This window comes from Eulemur rufifrons, chromosome 19 (assembly GCF_041146395.1).
Source record: "Eulemur rufifrons isolate Redbay chromosome 19, OSU_ERuf_1, whole genome shotgun sequence".
In the NCBI taxonomy this organism is placed as follows: Eukaryota; Metazoa; Chordata; class Mammalia; order Primates; family Lemuridae; genus Eulemur; species Eulemur rufifrons.
Genome location: NC_091001.1, coordinates 80,883,597 through 80,904,771, shown reverse-complemented (window position 1 = coordinate 80,904,771; position 21,175 = coordinate 80,883,597). Strand labels below are relative to the sequence as shown.

General features: G+C 35.1%; 1 protein-coding gene across 1 annotated transcript in view; it reads right to left on the bottom strand.

The window, feature by feature from the left end:
- The window catches only part of SRBD1 (S1 RNA binding domain 1), a 197,631-nt gene that overhangs the window by 23,663 nt on the left and 152,793 nt on the right, over positions 1–21,175 (bottom strand). Inside the window, exons 17-19 of the mRNA XM_069494081.1 lie at positions 4,698–4,804; positions 3,311–3,487; positions 1,493–1,669 (exon numbers count right to left, since the gene is read on the bottom strand). Of these exons, the coding sequence (XP_069350182.1) occupies positions 1,493–1,669; positions 3,311–3,487; positions 4,698–4,804 (461 nt within the window). The remainder of the gene's footprint in view (positions 1–1,492; positions 1,670–3,310; positions 3,488–4,697; positions 4,805–21,175) is intronic.

The following is a 21,175-nucleotide window of genomic DNA, read 5'->3' as shown; positions in this document are numbered from 1 at the left end:
ACAGAATAGATAACTGTGGTATATTCATTCAATGGAATATACTCAGCAATAAAAACACACAAGCTACTGGTAACTTGTTATAACATGGATAAATCTCTAAATATACTGAAAGAGGCCTTACACAAAAGAGTACAACTGTATGGTATCATTTATATGAAGTTCTAGCAGCAGCAAACTAATCCTTGGTAGAAAAAAATTAGAATAGGCAGTTACTTGTGGCAGGTTGGGGCAGCGATTGGTAGAAGAGGTATAGGGGAACGTTTTCGATGATAGCAACGTTCTTTATCTTGACGGAGGTTTAGGTTGCACAGGTATAGATATCTGTCATAATTCAGCTAATGTACATTTAAAATTTAATTATATGTGAATTTTACCTCAAAAGTAAAAAAAACTATAAAGAATGATAAAACTATAGTTAAATTATATGCATGCTAGAGTACTTGGTGTAAAGTGTATTGATGTTTGCAGACTTATTTGAAATGCATCAAAAAATAAGATGGATTGATGGACAAATAGATGGATAGATATGTAGAAAAACAGATATAGTTAAATGTCAATGATAAAATCTAGATGTGATATACAGGAAGTCACTAATTTTTTTTTCAATTTTTCTGTATGGTTAAATTTTCTTCATAATAAAATTTTTTGGGAAAACCAGGAACTGATGTTTTGATGTTATTTTTTTTTATTTCTTTCTTCTATTTTCTAAGTTCTGTATAATGTGCAATAGTCTTTTTAATTTTAAACATTTTTAAAAGAAAGCAAACCGATGACATTTATGAAAATCAAATATAAATGATTTCAAAACAAGTGAAAAATCTCATTTTAGGTTCAATGAAAGTTAACATATTCACTATTTTTAATCCACTGTCATAAAATTCAGTAAGAACCTTCAGAAAATCTGGTTATGTAGCAAGTCACTGTTTTCGAACTAATTAAAAAATTTTAAAACTAATTAAATGTGCTATTAAAAAATTTTTTTCTTTTAATGCCTCACATTAAACTTCCCTTGTATTCAAAATCCTCTCCGATATCATTCATTCTGTGTTAATGTGTGCTCACTAAAAGTACATCATTTCTTAGGCTCCATAATTATCAAACAGGACAACATTTCTTAGGAAAACTGCGTTGGCTGTTTACTTTCAAAAGAGCTTTATCTTCAGAAAAGCACAAGTTTTATGCCAGGTGCTGGTCAATTGTGTCTTGTTAATTTCCAAAACAAACAAAGGAGAGTGCCACGCAATTTCCATTACACACACTTCACCATTAGTACCAGGGTTTATTAGTTTGACACTGCTCCAGGAATAATGGTTTCATTCCTCACTGAAATAAAATAATGTGCCACATAACTCAGCAATGCGGAACTTCTGAAAAATGTTGTCACGTTAAACACGGTCATATTTTTCAGTTTCCATTATGTCAAAACAAAGGCCATTTGCCATAAAGAACTCACTCTGGGTATGGAGAATTCCCACATGGGCTGCAGACTTACCTCATTGCTATGTCATATGATTCTGGATGAATACAAGTTTGGTCCAAAGGATTTGGCTTCAGTAAAACATTCATTGTAGTTTTGCTCTTCTTTCTGCCCTGCTTCTCATTTGTGACCTCAACACCTGCTGAAGATGTCACAACTCCTTGAATTTGGCCTGAAGACTCAGTTTGCTGACTACTGTAGCCATTTATAACCAGGAAAAAAAAAACAAATTTAAAAAAGGGGAGATTGGGCAGAAAAGTGTCTTTAATTAAAAATGTACTTATTTCTCTGCCATACAAATATACAAAAAACAGCAACCAGAGTCTGACTTTTCACTTCATAGAAATTACTACCTACTTGTTTAAACCACTGCTAATAGGGTTTTCTGTTACTTAAAGCCAAAAACATTCTTAACTGATTCAGTTGTATAATTGGCATTCAATAGAGAACAGAGAAAAATGAAGGGAAATGAAATAAGAAGATTTCTCAGAGCTAAAGAAAAACACAAGTTCTTAAAAGAACCTACTGAGTGTAGCATAGGATAAATAGAAAAAGACTCATACTTGACATATTATGGTGAAACTTTAGAAAATAAATAATTTTAAAAATCCCAGAAGGCTTTCAAGAGAGAAAAATAAAACATTACTTTGAAAGGGATCTGGAAACAGACTAGTATCAGATTTCTCATTGGCAAACATCAGATGTTAGAACATAGTGCAACAATGTCTAAAAAGTTCTGAGAGAAAATGATTTTGTATTTAAAATCATATACCTAGCCAAACTAGCATTCAAGTAGGAGGGAAAATTAAATCATTTCCAGACATGTTAAGAACTTTCGTATAAATAATACATCCTCTCTAAAAAGAATTTATTAAGGATAAACTCCAGTAAAAACAATGAATTCAAGAAAAATGATAACGCGGGCTATAAGAAACAGTGATAAGCACAGAAATCATAGAAACTTATTAAGTTAAAAAACTGCTCATGAATAATGTAAAAAAAATACATATAAAAAGAACAGTCTGAAACTAAAATCTCAGGTCACCTCATCATGGGAAGTAGACAGAATTGAAGAGAGGAAGATAGGGAAGAGTCCTAAGTTTTTAGCTTTCTCTGGGCGAACAGAGAGACCTATGTGCTATGAGGATTAGAAAGTAAAAATTTAGCTTTTAATCTAAACTAGTGATAATTAATGCTTTGGTCAATTTTCAATGAAGAGGGAGTAGGGAAGCCCATCTATGCTAAGGGAACAGCTATGTCAGTATGAAGTGGTTGCTGTGAAGTCACCTTCGTCACCTCACCTCATACCACTTCTTCCCACTTGCTGTGCTCCAACTGTGCTGGCCTTCACCTCATTTCTTGAACACACCAAAGTTGGCCCTGCCTAGGACTTTGCTCACTTAGTGTTTGCTTTGCCTGGAATGCTTTCCTTCGGATCCCTGTGTGGCTAGCTCCCTCATTTCATTCAAAACTCTGCTCAAATAACTCTTCAATAAATAACTCATCCTAAGAAGTTGTACCGCTCCCCAAGACAGTGTCATGTATCCCTGTTTTAATTTTTATAGCACTTATTACCATCTGAAACTACTTATTTTACTAGTTTGTTTATTGTCCATTTCACACATTAAAATATAACTCTGTAGGAATGGGGAACTTGCTGACTTGTTCCGGGCTATATTCCCAGCGCCTTGCAAAGAACAGACACTCAGCACTTATTGAATGAAGCCCTGAATAACAGACACCTAGAATTTATGCCAGTCAGTAGAAGCCTGGGTAACAATAACAAGAGAGGAGGTTGACAACAGAACCAAAAGTGTACACTTTAAGAATCACCTGCAAAACGTTCGGATATAATCCTGGTTGATTCTGATAAAGCCAGCACACTGTTGGAAGGATTTTGGACCCAGCCCTTTCACTTTCTTCAGCTGTTCTCGGTTGATAAAGGGCCCGTTTTGCTCTCTCCATTCAATAATATTTTTGGCCCTGTTTGCATTAAGTCCTGCAATATGCCTAAAAAAAATAATAAATGATTAAATATCTCATCTGAAAAGACAATGATATAAAACATTTGGATCATAAAAACAATTGTAATGACATATTGTCATATGCCTAAATTAATCCAAAAAGGAATTAAATAAAAAGGACAAAGAGGAAAGAGTTGTCCAAGAGGAAAGATGGACAATAGAATGACAAATAATGGCAAAACAGTAGCTATCATAAAGATGTTGGTAAACTGGTTAATGCTGATGCAAGAAAAAGAACTGTTCCTCATAGTATTTTCTATCCTATTCACATTCCTTGTATTTCTGAATCAAGTAATAATTGTGCCTATTTCTGGTTAGCTTGGAAAGTGAATCAGCAGAAGTTACAATAGCTACAATTGAGTTGTACTATCCCCCATTTTTTTTGGTCAGCCTGTTCTATAGGAGTTGAATTACAGAAGAATACTTATCCTTGAATGTCATGATTAATATAAAAATATGAAATCTATATAATTAAGTAGTTTGCTTGGGGTTGATTAAAAAATTCAGAGAATCTTAATTTTATTACTACATTCCATATATGGAATTATGAAACGTTTGTAGCTGTGGTAAAAAAACAACACCTTAAAACGTAAGGGATATTTTCCACGATACCTGTTTCACAGTGAAAAATGTCCAGATCAGGGAATTTCATGCTGTATCAGCAGACTTGTATAATAAATGCAAAACTATGAACAAAAAAAGCACCTCTTCTATAACCACAGGGGGAAAAAGTGTATACAAGATGCGATCATAGTATGATGGAAATTTTGACAGGTGACTTGTGGAATTAGTGTAAAAATATGGTAACCATACCTTGAACTCTCAGAATTTATTTTTTGGTTACTGCTAGCTTTGACAGATGCAAGCAAGAGACTGAACTAGTGAAAAATATCTACTCTCATGTGGTGGGAAACAGCTATTTTCCATGTTAGCCTTATTTAAATTCTATTAGCGACACTAATGCACTCAATGGTTACCATATGCTCTTCACTTTAGACTTGCAATATTAAAAATGATAATGTGAATTGCTACAATTCTTTTCTTAAATGATGTCTTCCCCTCTGACTGATTATCTAATGCAATGTATAAACCCACAGATTTTTTTGTACTTGACAACTTTATACACATATGTCCCCTTGTTTTAGCTGAGTTTGGGTTAGATTCTGTGATCTTCAGCTGCAGACTTCTTGACTCACCTTAACAAAACTTCTGAACAGATGTTAATATCCACTCCCACAAAGCTGACACATTCTTCTACAACGCTGTCCAGTGTTGCCTTGAGTAAAGTCTGGGATACATCATGCTGAAAAGACAAAGATCAAATATCAATCAAAAGTGATGGAGATACAGTTCTTGGACTATTCCATTACTCTGCCTGTATTCCTGGTAGTTGGCTAATACACACCAGGGTAAATTTCTTCATTCCTTTTAAAGACACTGTTAGCAGATGTAATTGAGCCAAACTCAAGGAATCTGTTTTTTTTTTTTAATCTTTAAGCTACTCATACACCTGACTTGAATGTAACAGCAACAGTATTTTTCCCTTGTCTGAAATTTTGCCTAGAGCAGTGGTTCTCAAACTTTAGCTTCTGTTAAAATCACCTGTAGGGCTTGTTAAAACACAGTCTGATGGGCCCCACATCCAGATTTCTGATTGAGTAGGTCTGGGTGAGGCCTGAAAATTTGTATTCTAACAGGTTTCCAGGTAATACTGTGGCTGCCAGACCACAATTTGAGACATACTGGTCCTCTATCATTCATGCATTGCCTTGTAGTGTTAACTTCACTTGCATATATATTCTGTTCCTTAGTTCTTAAGAGAAGAAAACATAGGAAGCAGTACAGTAATATTCAATAAGTTAGACAGTAAATCAAACTCTTATGTTTCATCAAATTGAAGATAGTATGGTTCATATGAAGCCCCATTATTTTACATACCACTAAGATAGAAAATACACTGTCAACGAAACCATGACATATGCTTTCTTATTGCTTAAAGTTATTTAATTTTTAAATATTGAAAGAACTCTTTAGACTCATTTAGAAATTCTAAAAATAACATATCATGTATAAATAAAAAAAATAAGCAATCTAAACTGGCTAAGGTGTTCCTAAAACTTCTTCACATTTAGTGTTTCACTCTTCTGAATCACTTTTATACTCAAAGTCACAGGTGTCAAGGTGTTCTTTACAGCGTGATCTTCATGCTATCAAGACCCTTGGTAATGTGGCATGTCTTAAAAGAGCAATCCTCTATTGTCTCTGGGATTTTCTTTCAAGCTTCAGATGTCCATTCTTACAAGCTCTGATGATAGTAGCCCTGTATTAATCTTAACAGAAGGTATCAACAGAAGAGATTTTGGATAGTAACAAAACTCCTATTCCTAACTGAAAGGTCTTTAAATGGTTTATTGTTCAATGGTTTGCTAACTAAAACAGTGAGGGGTTTGCAGTTCAGTCATGTCTCCAGGATTAACAACCAAGTTCACACAGAAATGATTAATACATCATGATTTACCACAGGGCCAACAACAAGTGTAGGACACCATCTATTGTAAGCTGCATCCTGATTTCAGTCATGTGAAAGTGTGAGGAAATGTTCATTTTTCAATTGATGAAATGAAGTATTTACAAGTAAATATTTGTTGACTAACTGAAGCCAGGTTAAAACAATGAATACGCTTGTTGTTACTCATAATTCTAAAATTAATGATCCTCTAGTTCCCTGTTATGAAACTGTGGGTCAGCATACTTCTCTTTTCCAAAATATCTCAAGGAAACAAGCAAGACAATATCATAGAGTCCCCAAGTATTGTGATTACATTATTATTTAATGACAACAGAAGTTTTTGTTCTGGGAGTACTTCTATATTTCAGTGATAGCTAAGCTGGTAACTATCCAGGCCACAGCTAAAAATTTTGGATCTAATTTTAAAAATCTAATAAACAAACACAATCATGAAAAAGATCATAAAGTGAAATGTGAGACCTTACTGTGAACCTGATTACTCTTGAGCCACAGCTTTCAAGGAGCTACATAGTGTTTTCTTTGTCTAAGTAGATGAGAAGCAGCAAAATCAAAGGGAATCTTTTAAAAATGAGAGGGTAGAAGATAGGATGACAATGTAAAAGAAGCACAATGATAGCAACAAGAAAAAATATCAGAGGAAAAAGACAAAACTATAATCAAATTGGAAAAAGGAAGAGTAATAGTTGGGAGCCATATGAGTAAGGGCAAACAAGTCTATCTAGTACTGCAAAGCACACCAGATGGTTAGGATAGCTAAATGAGTAAGCTACGGTCTCTGTAGCAGACAATCTTGATTGCCTATCCTACCTCCAGCTTTCAACCCTTTTTGCTCCTTTCAAACAGAAGCCTGACTGTGTTTCCTGCATTTACCCCACTTCTGTAAGGCCATATGGTTGGGGAAGCTGGTGCCACCTCTAGCAGACAATATTGACTAGTTAAAACCCGTGTTTTTCATACAGTGGGTTGTGACAAAGTAGTGGGCCATAAAATTAATTTGATGGCTTGCTGCAAGCATTAAAAAAAATCAAGAAAGAAATAGCACAGACCGCATATGGCATATTGCAGATACCCTTAACATGCAATGAATAGTACAAAAAACAAAGCAGCCAACTGCGACTATCATGTGAAAAGAGTATAACATTAATTGGTCAGGAATAGGTATTTGGTTCACTAATATCCCATTTGATCTTCTGACACATGATGGTCAATTTAACCACTGACTGATGGAGAGGTTAAAGAGTAGCTTTACCGAATTACGAAGCAAAGTATGTGCGAAGTTAATCATTTACTGGCAAAGTGCTATTCTTTCAATCAAGTTTAGTTACAAACTTTCAGTGTATTTTTCAGAAAGAACGCTGAGTATAACATTTTTCAAATTCTCAGCAATTGTAATATTTTAACAGAGTCAGTTAAAGTACAAGCTGCCCTTAAAATGAATAATTTTATACTTAGAAGAAAAAAATAATAGTGAAATAAAACCTATAGAGGCAAGCTCAACTACCAGCTTTGGAAGTTTTAATAGTGACAAAATTAAGAGAAAATGGTGACTCCAATTTAAATAGACTCCATTTTAAATAGAAAAGAATAATTATAAGACTTTAAAATAAACTTGATTTAATAAATGGGTTTACAAATACGCAAAAATATGCAAAACAGTAAGTGACAGTCCCCAGATGTATTGTTGGTAAGTTCTTGTAGATGACAACCTAAAAACTTCAAAATTAAGGCTGGGGGTGGTGACTCACTCCTGTAATCCCAGCACTTTGCAGGCCGAGGTTGGAGGATTGTTTGAGGCCAGGAGTTTGGGACCAGGCTGGGCAATATAGTGAGACCTTGTCTCTACAAAAAAATTTTTAAAAAGTAGATGGGTGTGGTGATGGGTGCCTATAGTCCCAGCTACTCAGAAGGCTGAGGTGAGAGGATCTCTTGAGCCCAAGAGTTCAAGGCTGCAGTGAGCTATGACTGGGTCACTGCACTCCAGCCTGGGTAAGAGAGTAAGGCCCTGTCTCTAAAAAACAAAACAAACAAAAAATTTCAAAATTAAACAAACAAACAAAACCACTTAAACTCCCCTACCAGAATGGCTTAAATGAAAAAGATGGAAAATACCAAGTATGGATATGGATATGGAACTGGAATGCTCAAAACATTATCATGATAAGTACATTTTAGGTCGGATATGCAAGGCAAGGCAGTTTTATTGAGGATTTAGTTTATATGGTTTAAATGTAACTTCATATAAAACTAAATCAGATATATTCACACAATGCAAAAATGCATTATTGTTCAATATAAGTTAAACTAGATAGACTGTAAAGGAATAAAAAATGGAAAAATTTCTAGGGACACCAAAATTGCCAAAACTGACTCAAGAAGAAATAGAAAATCTGAACAGACCCTTTACAAGTAAAGAGATTCAATCAGTAATCAAAAATCTCACAACAAAGTTCAGAAACACATAGTTTCATTGGTGAATCCTACTAAACATGTCAAAAAGAATTAACACCAATCCTTTTCAAAGTCTTCCAAAAACTAAAAAGGAGGCAACATTTCCTAACTCATTCTATGAGGCCAGCATTACCCTGATATCAAAGCTAGACAAAGATACCACAAGGAAAAAACCCTACAGACTAATCTCTTATGAATATTGGTGCAAAAACTCTTAACAAAATACTGGGAAACCAAATCCAACAGCATATTAAAAGGATTATACACCATGACATAGACATAATGTATTCAGTATGTATGAACTTAAGAATCAGACTCACATTTTTTTAGTTGAAAACAATCTCTTGACATTTTTAACTTTTTATTTTAAAATAATTCTAAGTTTAGAAAAAACATGCGAAAGTAGTTCCAAAAGCTGTCCTATTGCCTTCCCTCACATAAATACCTCAGTGTGTATTTCCAAGTCACAAAAACATTGTCTTATGTATGATTATTAAAATTAGGAAACTTATTGCTGTAATAATACTATCTAACATATAGCCCATACTCAAATTCCATCAATTGTCGAATTCTACTTTATGGCATTTTCTTTCCAATCCAGAATTCAATCCACAATCACACATTGCATTTAGTTGTCTTATCTTTTCATACTCTGTGGTAGGCAGCTTCTAAGATGGTTCCCTGCAATCCTCAAATCCTGGTATTCATGCATTTGTGTAATCCTCTCCTATTGAGTGTAGAATTCATTGATGAATCTTGTTTGAATCAATTATTATTAAGATTATTTTACCACTCACAATGACCTATTTGTGCGAAAAAGTATTTTCAATCTTGACTCAAATAAAATTTAAAAAAACAGGCTCAACACTAAATCATATATGCTCACAGCACTGTCCTTATGTATTCTGGACTAGAAAAAATTCATGAACATCCTATATCTATACATTAAATTAATTCTTTTCTAATTATTGTATTTGGGTATTTAAAAACTTATATTTGAATATAAATAAAATAGCATTTAACTTCATGATTGGTTGTATTGTTCTGAGAAACATTTATTTTGAATTATGTTTAATTATAAAAAGAGACATATACATATACTCAAATATATGTGTAATGGGTGCCCTGGTCATGATGTAAAATGTATTTTCTAGTGTGTCATGATCAAAAGGTATGAAAAACAATAGTCTAAGCTAATCATGGTAGTCCCATTCCATATATTCAATTATGGCAAATGAAATGTGAGGGTAAAATACGCCAGGCACTTCAGAAAAAAGAATTCAAAGCTCTTAAATAGAGACCCTTATAAATAGCCGGCCTTTTCTTCCTTTGATTCAAGTATGACTCCAGGAACCTGGCTAAACACGATATCATGCGATGGGACTAGCCTGAGGAAAAGCTGACTCACTGAGGATGGCAGGTGGAAGACATTGAAAGACTGGGTCTTCATGATACTCTTGAGCTTCTGAATTAACTAGTTCTGGACTCACCCCTCCTCTGGGCTTCTTGTAACAAAATTTCTTTACTGTTTAATAAAGAATAATAAATATCCTTATCATTCAAGCCACTTTGAGGTGGGATCTCTGACTTTTTTTAACTGATGCAGTCACTTTATTTAGGGGCTCAAAGTCAAGTGGGAAGATTGAGGTGATGAAAACAACAATAACCTATTATCAAAAACTTGAAATTTTATTGTCAGGTGTTGTTGTAAGGCTTTATAATAGCATCTAATTGAATCCTCACAATAGTCCTAAGAAATGTATATATGATTTTATGCAGCACCTTCATATATAATAATTTATTCTAAGGAAACAGCAGGACACATGTGCAAAAGGGTGTGTTTCTATGTATACAATCTAGAAATCCATCCAAAGGGGACTGATACAAATAAATTATGGAACAATCACAGAGTGAACTATTATGAGGCCATTAAAAAACACACTATAGACCAACTATTTCACCAAAACACCATATAAGGAAAAAGGTCCAAGATAACATAGAGTTAAAATATACTTTTTAAATTCCTCTAGCAGCTACATATGTAAGAGAAATTTCTGTAAGTTATATTTGGGGGAGCAAATACTAAAGAAAATTCCATACTGCCTCCACAATAATGTCTTTGACATTAAAGCAGAGGCATTCATTCTGCCATTCTAAAAACGTTTTCTAAGCAACTATTATGTACCAGACACTGTGCACGTTGTGCTAGGTGTTGAAAGCATAGAAAAAGTCATATGTATTCCAGGTCTTCAAGAAGCTCCATTTAGATTTGCTGAAAGCTGAGGTGTGACACAGCACCCTACCGGCAGTCACCAGTGCAAGAGGTGAGAGGCCCTGGACTGACTGTGCTAATAATCCCCAAGGACTTGAAGCCAGGAAAAATGGACTGCTCCATTTTTAAATAGAAGTTTTCCAACTCTGAATTTTTGGGCAAATTGCTTGAATTGTATAAACAGTCTCTTATGAATTCAAGGAAATACTGTTTGAGCCATTATATTTTTACTAAAATTTATGAGATTTTAAAAAAGAAACATAAATGATCATTTATGCTAGTCAGCTTTTTTGACGTCAGAATCCGCATTTTTATTATTACTCTACCACAAACTTCTTAAGAATTGCTCATCAAACTGCTGTGTTTTATTTTACCCTGAAGCCCTAAAATTATCTCAGAATTATTTTTTTAAAAAGTCCTTCCAGATAAAACACTGTGGACTACAGCTCCTAGAGCAAAAAATTTCACTCTACATATCCCATTCTAAACTTTGTTTATTCCCAAGTGGTTTTCTAGTGCAGTATTCTTACTGAAGTCTTTTTTTTTTTTGCTTAGTGATCATCACTCATATCCTTTTCTGCCCCTTTACTATTGCCAAAATACAAAATGCTGCTAGAAAATGAAAGACACACAAAAAAAAAAAAAGAAAAAAAAAAAAGCTTTATGGGTGCAGGGTGATTAGAATTATGAGGATATATTATATTCTTGAAAAATGCAAAGAGAGTGGATGTCCAGTGTTCCCACCACAAAAATGGTAACTGTGAGGTACTGCACTTGTTGATTAGCTAGATTTAACCATTCCACAATGTATATGCACCTCAAAACATCATGTTACACATGATAAATACATACAATGTTATCTGTCAATAGGGACAGTCTACCCAATTTCAAAGAAAGCAAGTTTACTTCCTCATCTCCTATCTACTTTTCTTTGATTGACATGCAATAGTTTAAAAGAGTCATCCAGAGGAGTGTGTGTATTGAATGACCCATGAAAGACAAAACTGACAGGAGAATGGGAAACATTTGGGAAAACAGAATTGTGTGTGCTTAAAAGAAGCTCCTCCTCCACTTCTCCAAAGGGATCTTTGTATGCTTCCTTTAAAGACTAAGACAATGTTCAGCACCATAGAAATACTTCATTTAACCTTTTAAAAGCCTGTGTATTCTAGCTTTATTGATCACAGGTAATTACATACAATGGGACAAATAATCTTGAAAAAAGGGCGTGAAAAAGACTTTATAAACACATTCTTTTAAAAACACATACATTGAACACTAGCAGAACATTTTTATTTTTTAAATGAATAAGCTGAACAATGAACAACTCATTGTGCCTATAAGGCTCTAGGGTTAAGATGGCCAAGGACATCAGCACTGGAAGGATTTTTCCACATCTGGAAACATAAACTAAAGTATGGCCAGTGGTCATAAGAGGGAATAAAACACAGGAATAGATTCTCATTGCAAATCCTCCTTCTCTGATAAAACATATGAAATGTATGCTGAAGACACCTTTATTCCTAACTCAGTATTTAAGCATCCAGTGTCTGTGAATGTATACTATTTAATGTAAATCAATTAATCAAGCCAACTTGACAAAAAAATCCTTAGGATAATGATTATCTTATCTGTTCTGCACAAGACAAATGGAAACTAATTTTAAAAATCCAACCTTCTAGATCTTAAGTAGCCCTACTCCTAAGGCGCATATATATGAAAACAATAGCACAAAGAAGGAAGGTGGTGGGGTGTTATAATATTAGACACTGTAGACTGTGAAAAGGTAAGAATATATATTGTAATTCCTAGAGTAATCAATAAAAAATGAAAAGAAATATAGCTGAAAAGTCAATAGAATTAAAATGGAAAACTAAAAATTATTTGATTTTCTGCCACAATAAGGCAGAAAAAGAACAACAGAGGACCAAAAAGCAGATGGGACAAATAGAATTGTAGACCTTAATTTAACTATATCAATACTTACATTAAATGTTAGAGAAATACATGCTCCAACTAACAGGAAAAAATTGTCAATAAAGATCGTATCACTTAAAATCTTTGCATTTTTCTCTTTGCAGATTATACCTTAAAAAAGAACTGTAAGCAAACAAAAATACAACCTAAGTTTCTAAACTGGTGGCTAGATAATCAGTTTAGAAGGGAACAGCGATGCCCTTAACTACATCTCTCTCTTGGGTTTCATAAATCTAGAGCAGGTGGCTGGGGTACGAAACACAGAACACTCTGATTTATGTTTATTGGAATCTGATAGTAGATGTCCTCTCCAGATGTCTTACCTCCGAGACCCTAAAAGGTAATTCTTTTCTATATAGAGTAATTTGCAACGCCAGAATTATTCTCAGCATAGCTTCAGTAGACCACATGGGAACTCAGTTAATGAAAAAGATCATGCAGTTAGATAACACAAGCTTGCTAGTTAGCTGCTTGTTTGGTTCTCATTCCATAATTATCAATACAAGATACTGATCCTACCTTTAAAAGTTTCTGGTGATGACTGATTAAAATTTAAACAAAATGTATAACTTCTTTATGCATCATGAAACTAAAAAATGCCTCTTTTCATATGTTATCATAAACATGAGACTATCGTGTTTAAATTTTAATTTAGTCAGGCTTTCGTTCTATCTTCCAGTAGGTACTCTTATGTCCCCTAGTGGATACACGTCGATATGGAGGAGGAAAGATAGGGGCAATACTGGCTAAGTAAAGGTCTATAAATCCTAAATGCCTACCTTGCCCACATACTTTTCCAAACCAATGCCTTGCACTATTCTAATTTACCATAAACAAAGAAAACATTAACATATCTGAACTGGACCACACCTATCTGCCCCATGTGTGGTCACTGGGCTAAAACATAATCCTGGCTCATGACATATACATGAACAAATGCACACCAATTAGCTATACATTTTGACCTGACATAATACAAAGGAGTCAACATTTCCACTGTAAATCTCTATTTTTAGAGATTTATAGCTTAGTCATAAAAATGGACTTTAGAAAAATTTAGGGTGCAAAGATTCAGCCACAAGAAAGAATTTTCCCTTCTAATAAATTAAAAGTAAAACAGTATGTAGAAATCTGATCTGAAACTATGGTCGTGTGCGTATGTGCGTGCATGAGAGAGAGAGAGGGAGGGAGGAAAAAAGGCAGGCACCATCCTAATGCACAGAAAATTTGACAGCCTCGTATTTAAACTGTGTTTGTTTGTTTGAAGGGGCAGATTGTGGAGACAGAAGGGGGTGTTAATGCAAAGTAATAAAAAAGGTTTTGCTTCCCCAAATGTAGAAACAATATTTCCAGCAATAAGTTCTAAAGACACATTTTCTCTCCCCAAATACAAAGACATGCATGTGGCCACACATGCAGTCAGATATGAATTGGCATCCAGCCCATTATTACAGACAGCAAACTTCTCCCAATTAGACCAGAGGCTGACATTGCCAGCCCAGGATCCACATTAATGTTTTTCTACCGAGTCCGAATGTTAATATGGAAAGGCAAGGTTCCCTTTTGTTTCCACGTCCCCTCTCTCCACATGACCATGGCAACAGATCACCCAGTGCACCACATGACGTGCAACAATCACTCCACAGCTAGCTTCCTGCACTGATGGGAGTGAAGACTGGGCTCCAAAACTCTGCCTCTCATACCACTCCTATCCCCATTTCCTATTTTATTATCCACAGTACTTACTGTCATCTGATGCACCCAGGTGTGGTGTATGTGTATAAGTAAATAAATATGTTTTGTTCGTTGCTATATCCTGCTACACAGTAGGTGCACAATCCTACTGTTGTGTTAATCTGCTCCTTGAGTATTGGTTTAGTTGAGGATCTGTGTGCATTTACTGTCCATTTATTTAGACTCTTCTTTATATACCCATTTCCTCATACCATGCTTCTTAGTACACACACGATAGCTTCTCAATAAACTAGATAAAGGAAGGAACAGTTAGGGGCAAATTTCTAGCAGTTCAGCTTTTGAATTTTTGTTGCTTATGCTGGGAATTTGGTTTAAGAAAAAGAGTTGCCCTAAAATAAAAGGAGATATTGGTGACATGGCATTGCTTGAGGTTATTTCAGCAGCAACAATCTAAATTACATTATAGAAAAACTTTTTTTTGGCAGGTATCTTCAACAGCAAGTCAGAAGAAGAAATGTTATGTACCTTTTTAAAAAAGGATTGATCGATTGATTGATTGATTAAAACAGGATCTTGCACTATTGCCCAGGCTGGAGTGCAGAGGCACGATCACAGTTCACTGCAGCCTGAAACTCCTGGGCTCACGTGATCTTCCTGCCTTAGCCTCCTGAGTGGCTGGGACTACAGGCACACGCCACCATACCTAGCTAATATAATTTATTTATTTTTTTGTAAAGACAAGGTCTCATTATGTTGCCCAGGCTGGTCTCAAACTCTTGGCATTAAGCAATCCTCCTGCCTCAGCCTCCCAAAGTGCTGGGATTACAGGCATGAGTCACCATGCCTGGCCAGAAGAAGAAATTTTAAAGTGAAATCTAAGATGCCTTAACATAACATGTTAAGACGGACCATGGCCACAGGCCTTCCCACTCTAAGCTGCCAAATTCTCATGCAAATAGTTTCTGGGTAGGTTTCTAGGCCAATAATGAGTTCCTGTTAACTCAAACCCTAGTCAGACTAATCTCTGCTGCTTTTAACTAGAAATGCTTAATTAAGTCTTTCTTTTTCTGAGAACTCAAAACTCAAGCTTCTGTCATTTTAAACATGAGCTAAAGTGTCCCATCTTGTCACATAATAAAAGGACACAAAAGAAGCTGGGAGATTTGGAACAAGACTGCAAAGAAACACTAGGAATAAAGCGTCCTGACTTGCTAGTTCCCAGGTCAAGCCTTGTGAACTCATTTATGGGACACCATTTACCACAGACAGGTTCTCTCTCTTATAACTGACATGATTAGAAACTGATTAAGCATCTCTACCAGAAAGGACAAATAGCATATCTTGGGATACCAGTACACACCCTGATACAATTAATTAATAAGTTTGGAAAATATTTTTCTTTATATGAAAATGTTTGATTTAGACACAATCATTTCATTAAGGCTCAATGTAGCAGAACTCATTTTCCTGAAATATCTCTGTGGGTTAGGACAGGATTAGGCAAAATCATGCCTATTGGACCCATAGAGTAACAGGGTCATGGACATGGGCTATGTCATTAGTGTTAAAAGAAAATACAAATTGAAGAATTCTAGAATGTAGAAAAGGGATACAGATGTTACTAACTCCTCTTCATCATGGAAAGAATCCTAGGGCATAGGAACCAAAGACTGGTCCTTAAAGAAACAGCTATCTGAGCGACATAGGGACTCAAATATTAATAATTCTTCATTTCATTCATTCTGAACTCATCAACGGGAATAGTCTGTTAGAGTAAATCTCAGTTTAGAACTGACTGTTTATTTTAAACAAGTTTGGGTTTTAAAGTGAATCAGCAACTTATTTTCATTCTACTTTGAAAGGTTTTTTCTGACATCAAGAAGAAAGGAAAAGGCAGTCTAGCTACCTTCTTTATGTGCCTTCCTTTCATAACATGGTAACAAAACTTCATTCCTTGTCCTGAGGCAGTAGTGTCTTTGGTTCATAAGAGTAAGTTTACAATAAATATCTCCTGTTTTACATGGCCAGAGGTAGGAACAAACTACAGTGCTCATGAAACTGAAAGGAGGGCAATGCAGCTGGGACATAATGGAAAAGGTGAAAAAGTGCTAAGGAACAAGGCTGTAGACAGGGCTTTTATAGGTCTCTATGACAAGGAGCTTGAATTTGATTCCAACTACAATGGGACAGATGATAGGATCTAACATACATTTTAAAAATATTATGCTGTAGAAAATGACTTAAAAAAAGACAAAAGTGGAAACAAGGAGTCCTGGTAGGAGACTTTCTCCAAGAGGGAGATGATGGTTGTCTAGAGTCAGGTGTCTGGAATGGAAAGAAGTAGATGGAGTTAATATTAGGAGATGATGAAGCAAAAGGAAGAATCAAGAATTGTAATAAAAAGAAGTTTTTAATAAGTTTGTAGCTTTACTCAGTGAATGACGATGCCATTAATAGAAATGGGGAAGGATGGGACAGAAAGTGTTGTGGTTTTAATTTTAAATTTTGGCAGGCGAGGGGAGGTTAGTAAAGAGAGGTCAGGAGTTCTTTTATAGACATGTTAACTTTGAGAAGCCTATTAGACTTCCAAATTGAAAAGTCAAGTTGGCAGGTGGATATATGGAGTTTGGTGTTCAGGGGAGAGATCTATAGTAAAGCATTTAAAGTACAAACTGTCTAGCATTCAGGTGGGAGGAACATTATAAACATCGAAAACCTCAGGAGGGGATCCAGTAACATCAAAGGATAGAAGTGGAAATGTGCATATTATAAGCATCTAAATAAACAAAAAACTGAATACAACCCTTTTGCAGTTGCTATATACAAATAATTCTGAAATTCATCTTAAAAGGGAGGGGGGAGTTGTGAAAATTAGCCACTTGTTTTAAAAAAAGAGTGTTGTCTCCAGAATCCTTCTTATATATATCTAGTCATTTTCATTGGATAAGATGCGTAATCTTTAACAACAGGTACTCCTTAAGTAAATGTTTGTGCAGGGCTAAATTTCTAGGTCAGAATTCATAATCTGGTACAGTTCTTTATCACGCAGAGGGGCAAAATACAAAATGTTACAGAGAATCTATGTTAAATTGTCAAAGTTCTTCAGTATCTTTATAAAAGAAAATCCACTGTACAGTAAGAATACCAGAAAATATTTATGCCGTATTGGTTGATACTAGATGTTTGGAATTTTACAATGCTAACTTAATTCATCTTCACAACCCTGCAGAGTGAAAACTATTATTATCTCAATTTTACAGAAAAGAAAACCAAGGCACAGATAAGTTAATTGCCCAAAGTCATACTGCCAGGGTATAGCTGAGCACAGAGGGTCTATCTCTTGAGTATATAAACTTTGAAATATTATGTCCCTCTGTTTTTCATAAGTAAAATAGTCTCACTTGATCTAGCAATGAAAAATCTAGCTCGCTTGCTTAGGTTGCAAAGAAAATCCATTGACTTGACCTATTTTATTTTTTAAGTGGTATAATATTAAGTATGGAGGCTAGGACATAAGTATGCACATGGCAGAGTCAGAAGAAAAGGAATATGTTCCCTTAACTGGCAGTTTTCTTTCCTTCCCCTTCTGGGAATTTGTATTCGTTGTGATGAGATTCCAATTTTGATTTTAAACAATTGCATCTTTTAAAATGGAAAAAGCAAAGATTTTATGATTACCACCTTTTCCTTTTTGTTGATAAACAGTGTAGGAGGAAAGAATAATATCCAAAGTTCTTCTTTTAGAATCTGAAAATTTTAGGACTAGAAAGGCTTATGAGAGATCATATAGTATATATAACCCTTCAATTCACAGATGAGAAAAATCTAAGGAGAGAGAAACTGGATCAGATGATTAAAATGTCTTTCTGTGTTATTATACTTTCCACCACAAGTAAGAAACACAACTTGAGTTCCCTCGGTTTGGTTTTTCTATAGCTGAAATTCAAAAGACAACAAAAAAGTTTCCTTTATTCAGAAAACACCTGAGGACACAAAAGAAGGCAAAGTTGGAAAATTACTAACTGAAATAAATACAGCATGAAGTACAATGATCCCCAAATGCCTGTTCATAACAAAGTTTTCAGTGGTCAATAGCAAAATGAGGAAAAGAACAACATGATGAAGTTTTTCAGGAAGATAAATGTATTCCATTTAAATGACTGTCCTTTACTGTGTAATTATGACATCCCTACTACTTTGGTGCTAAAATAGTCCTTTCTCTTATCCTTGTCTAGGACAGAGAAAAACACTAGAAATATGTCAGTATTCCATAACCCCATTGCATTAGTAATTTGCTGCTGTGTAACCAATTACCCTAAAACCTAGCTGCTTAAAATAAACATGTATTATCTCGCACAGTTTCTAAAGGGCAGGAATCCAGGAGCAGCTTATCTGGGTAGTTCTGGCTCTCCTGAGGTGAGGTTAGTCCAGATGTTGTCTGGGGCTACAGTCACCTGAAGGCCTAAGCAGGTTGAAGGATCTATTTCCAAGATGGCTAACTCCTGTAACTGTTCGCAGAAGGCCTGAGTTCCTCACATTCTGTTGGCTAGAGGTCTCTTCTATGGAGACCATCTTGGTCTCTCCACAGGGCTGCTCATGACATAGAAGTTGGCTTCACAACAGTGAGTGATCCAAGAGAATGAAAGTATCCATGACAGAAGCCACAAGGTTTTTTACAACTTAAATTTCAAAAGTGATATGCCATCACTTCTGCCATATTCTATTGCTCACAAAGATCAGTACACAATGTAGGGACTACACGAGGGTGTGAATAGCAAGAGGCAGGGATTGCTGAGGACCATCTTAAAGACTGGCTACCCCAATTTTATTTTTTAACTATTTCAGTTGTCCATGAAGTCAAAAGTCCGGAAACCACTGTTGTAGTAGGAAGGACATGAAAATAAAGTTAAAAGAATATTGTTGTAGTTATAACTAAAACACTAATAAGTAGTGAATAAGTCACTTAATTTTCTAGGCTTCAGTTTCTATAGAAAATAAGGGGGTTGGGCTTGATAGTCTCTTAGAGCTTTCTTGCTAACATGCTATAATTCTACACTAGAGATGATGATGATGACGACAATGACGACGACAATGATGACGATAATTTGATAACTTGCCTAAGGTTACTAAAAGGTAGAGCTGAAATTTGAACTCACACAGCTAGACTGCAGAGCCCACGCTAGCTCAACCTTGGGAAATAACTGAAAATGAGAGGTAGTAAAGAAGACTAAGTAAGTCAAATAACATCTTGCTGCCTTACTGTTCAGTAATTGTAAAATGGAGAGAATAATCCTATCCCTAATAAGCATTTCATAAATGCTAATTGTTTTCTTTATTATTATTGACAGCGCATTCCTACATTGTAATGGCCCATTTTGAGACACTTGTCTTCATATCAGCTTATAATACAATAATCTTTTATGTAAAGTGAAATTTTCATTGTAAAATCGTTATGCTTACTACACTGTTATGGTATCACTTTCAGATAATTTTAGTAGAGAAATGATAAGCTTATTAATCTCTATAGTCATGGAAACCTTCTGTACACATGTGGGTGAAGATGGAAGGGTAGTAATTTACCTTTTTTCTTTCTTTCTTCTTTCTCCTAAGAACCACTTTTAATTTCCCAGGGAAACTTTAAAATGGCGTAGTGCAAATAAATAAACAAAAGATCACACTGTAATGGTTTAAAATTCTTCATTATTCTCTTCTAGTTAAAAATAATAACATACATATGCTAGTTGGCAACATATTTGGGATAATTTCAGTTATCTTTTTTCTAGATTTCCTCTGAATTTACTCTCAGTTTCTCAAATACTAACCCTTTTCTGCACCGGAATGAGAAGCCACGCAAGTGGAGGAACTCCTTTCTTACCAGCAAGAGACAAAGACAGTCCCCAGCCCTGTGACTGCTTAGTACTCAGTAAAGGCAACCCTACGCATGAAAGCTAGGCCAGAGGTCAGTCAAAAAGAATGATGCTAAATTTCTGGAAAACCTTGCCAGAAGATGAACATGAAAAGTAGAGGGCAGAATAACATTGCCAAATCTGCTCTCCATTTTAGGAACTCAAGACAAGTCAAAAGTCATTTTGGGAATAGTAGACAATGTTTCTATTGCTTTTAACTAATATAGTAGAAAAAGCATTTAAGAGCATTCAAGAGTGACAATTGTCTTCCAGACAGTTGGAAAGGACTTGAAAAAACATTCGTTGGGATAAATGGAATGTGCCTTGGCTTCTGTGGTCAAAATTTCTGGGACTCAGCTGAAACAAGATTCTGGCTTAAGACTTATATGGTTTTCATCACCCCATAAACATTAACATTATTGATGCAGATCTGTCACTTGAAATATTTTACCCATATCCTCCACTCCAAGGAATTTTCTTTTTACCCATTCATCTCTAGTGACAAATTTGTGGCACTTACAAATTTAAAAGGCTGTCAAAATCTAATAATGAAATCTTGGGGGGAGTCACATGGGGCACAGATCAGAAAGAACCAAAATTAATTTTAGCTGATTTACTACATAGGTTAGGGGTCACAATGAGGCAGGTTTCTCTCTACAATGTGAAATCTACAAAAGCAATACCTTCCCAGAGGTAAAGAAAAAGTAGAAAAGGAATTAGTGCTAGTCCAGCCATGGAACAAAGAAACACATTAAAGAAACCAGTGTACAGACAACCTAGAAAACCACATGTTGTCAGTGACTTAAACCATGCCACGGTCCACAGTTGTTTTAATAATGGCTATTA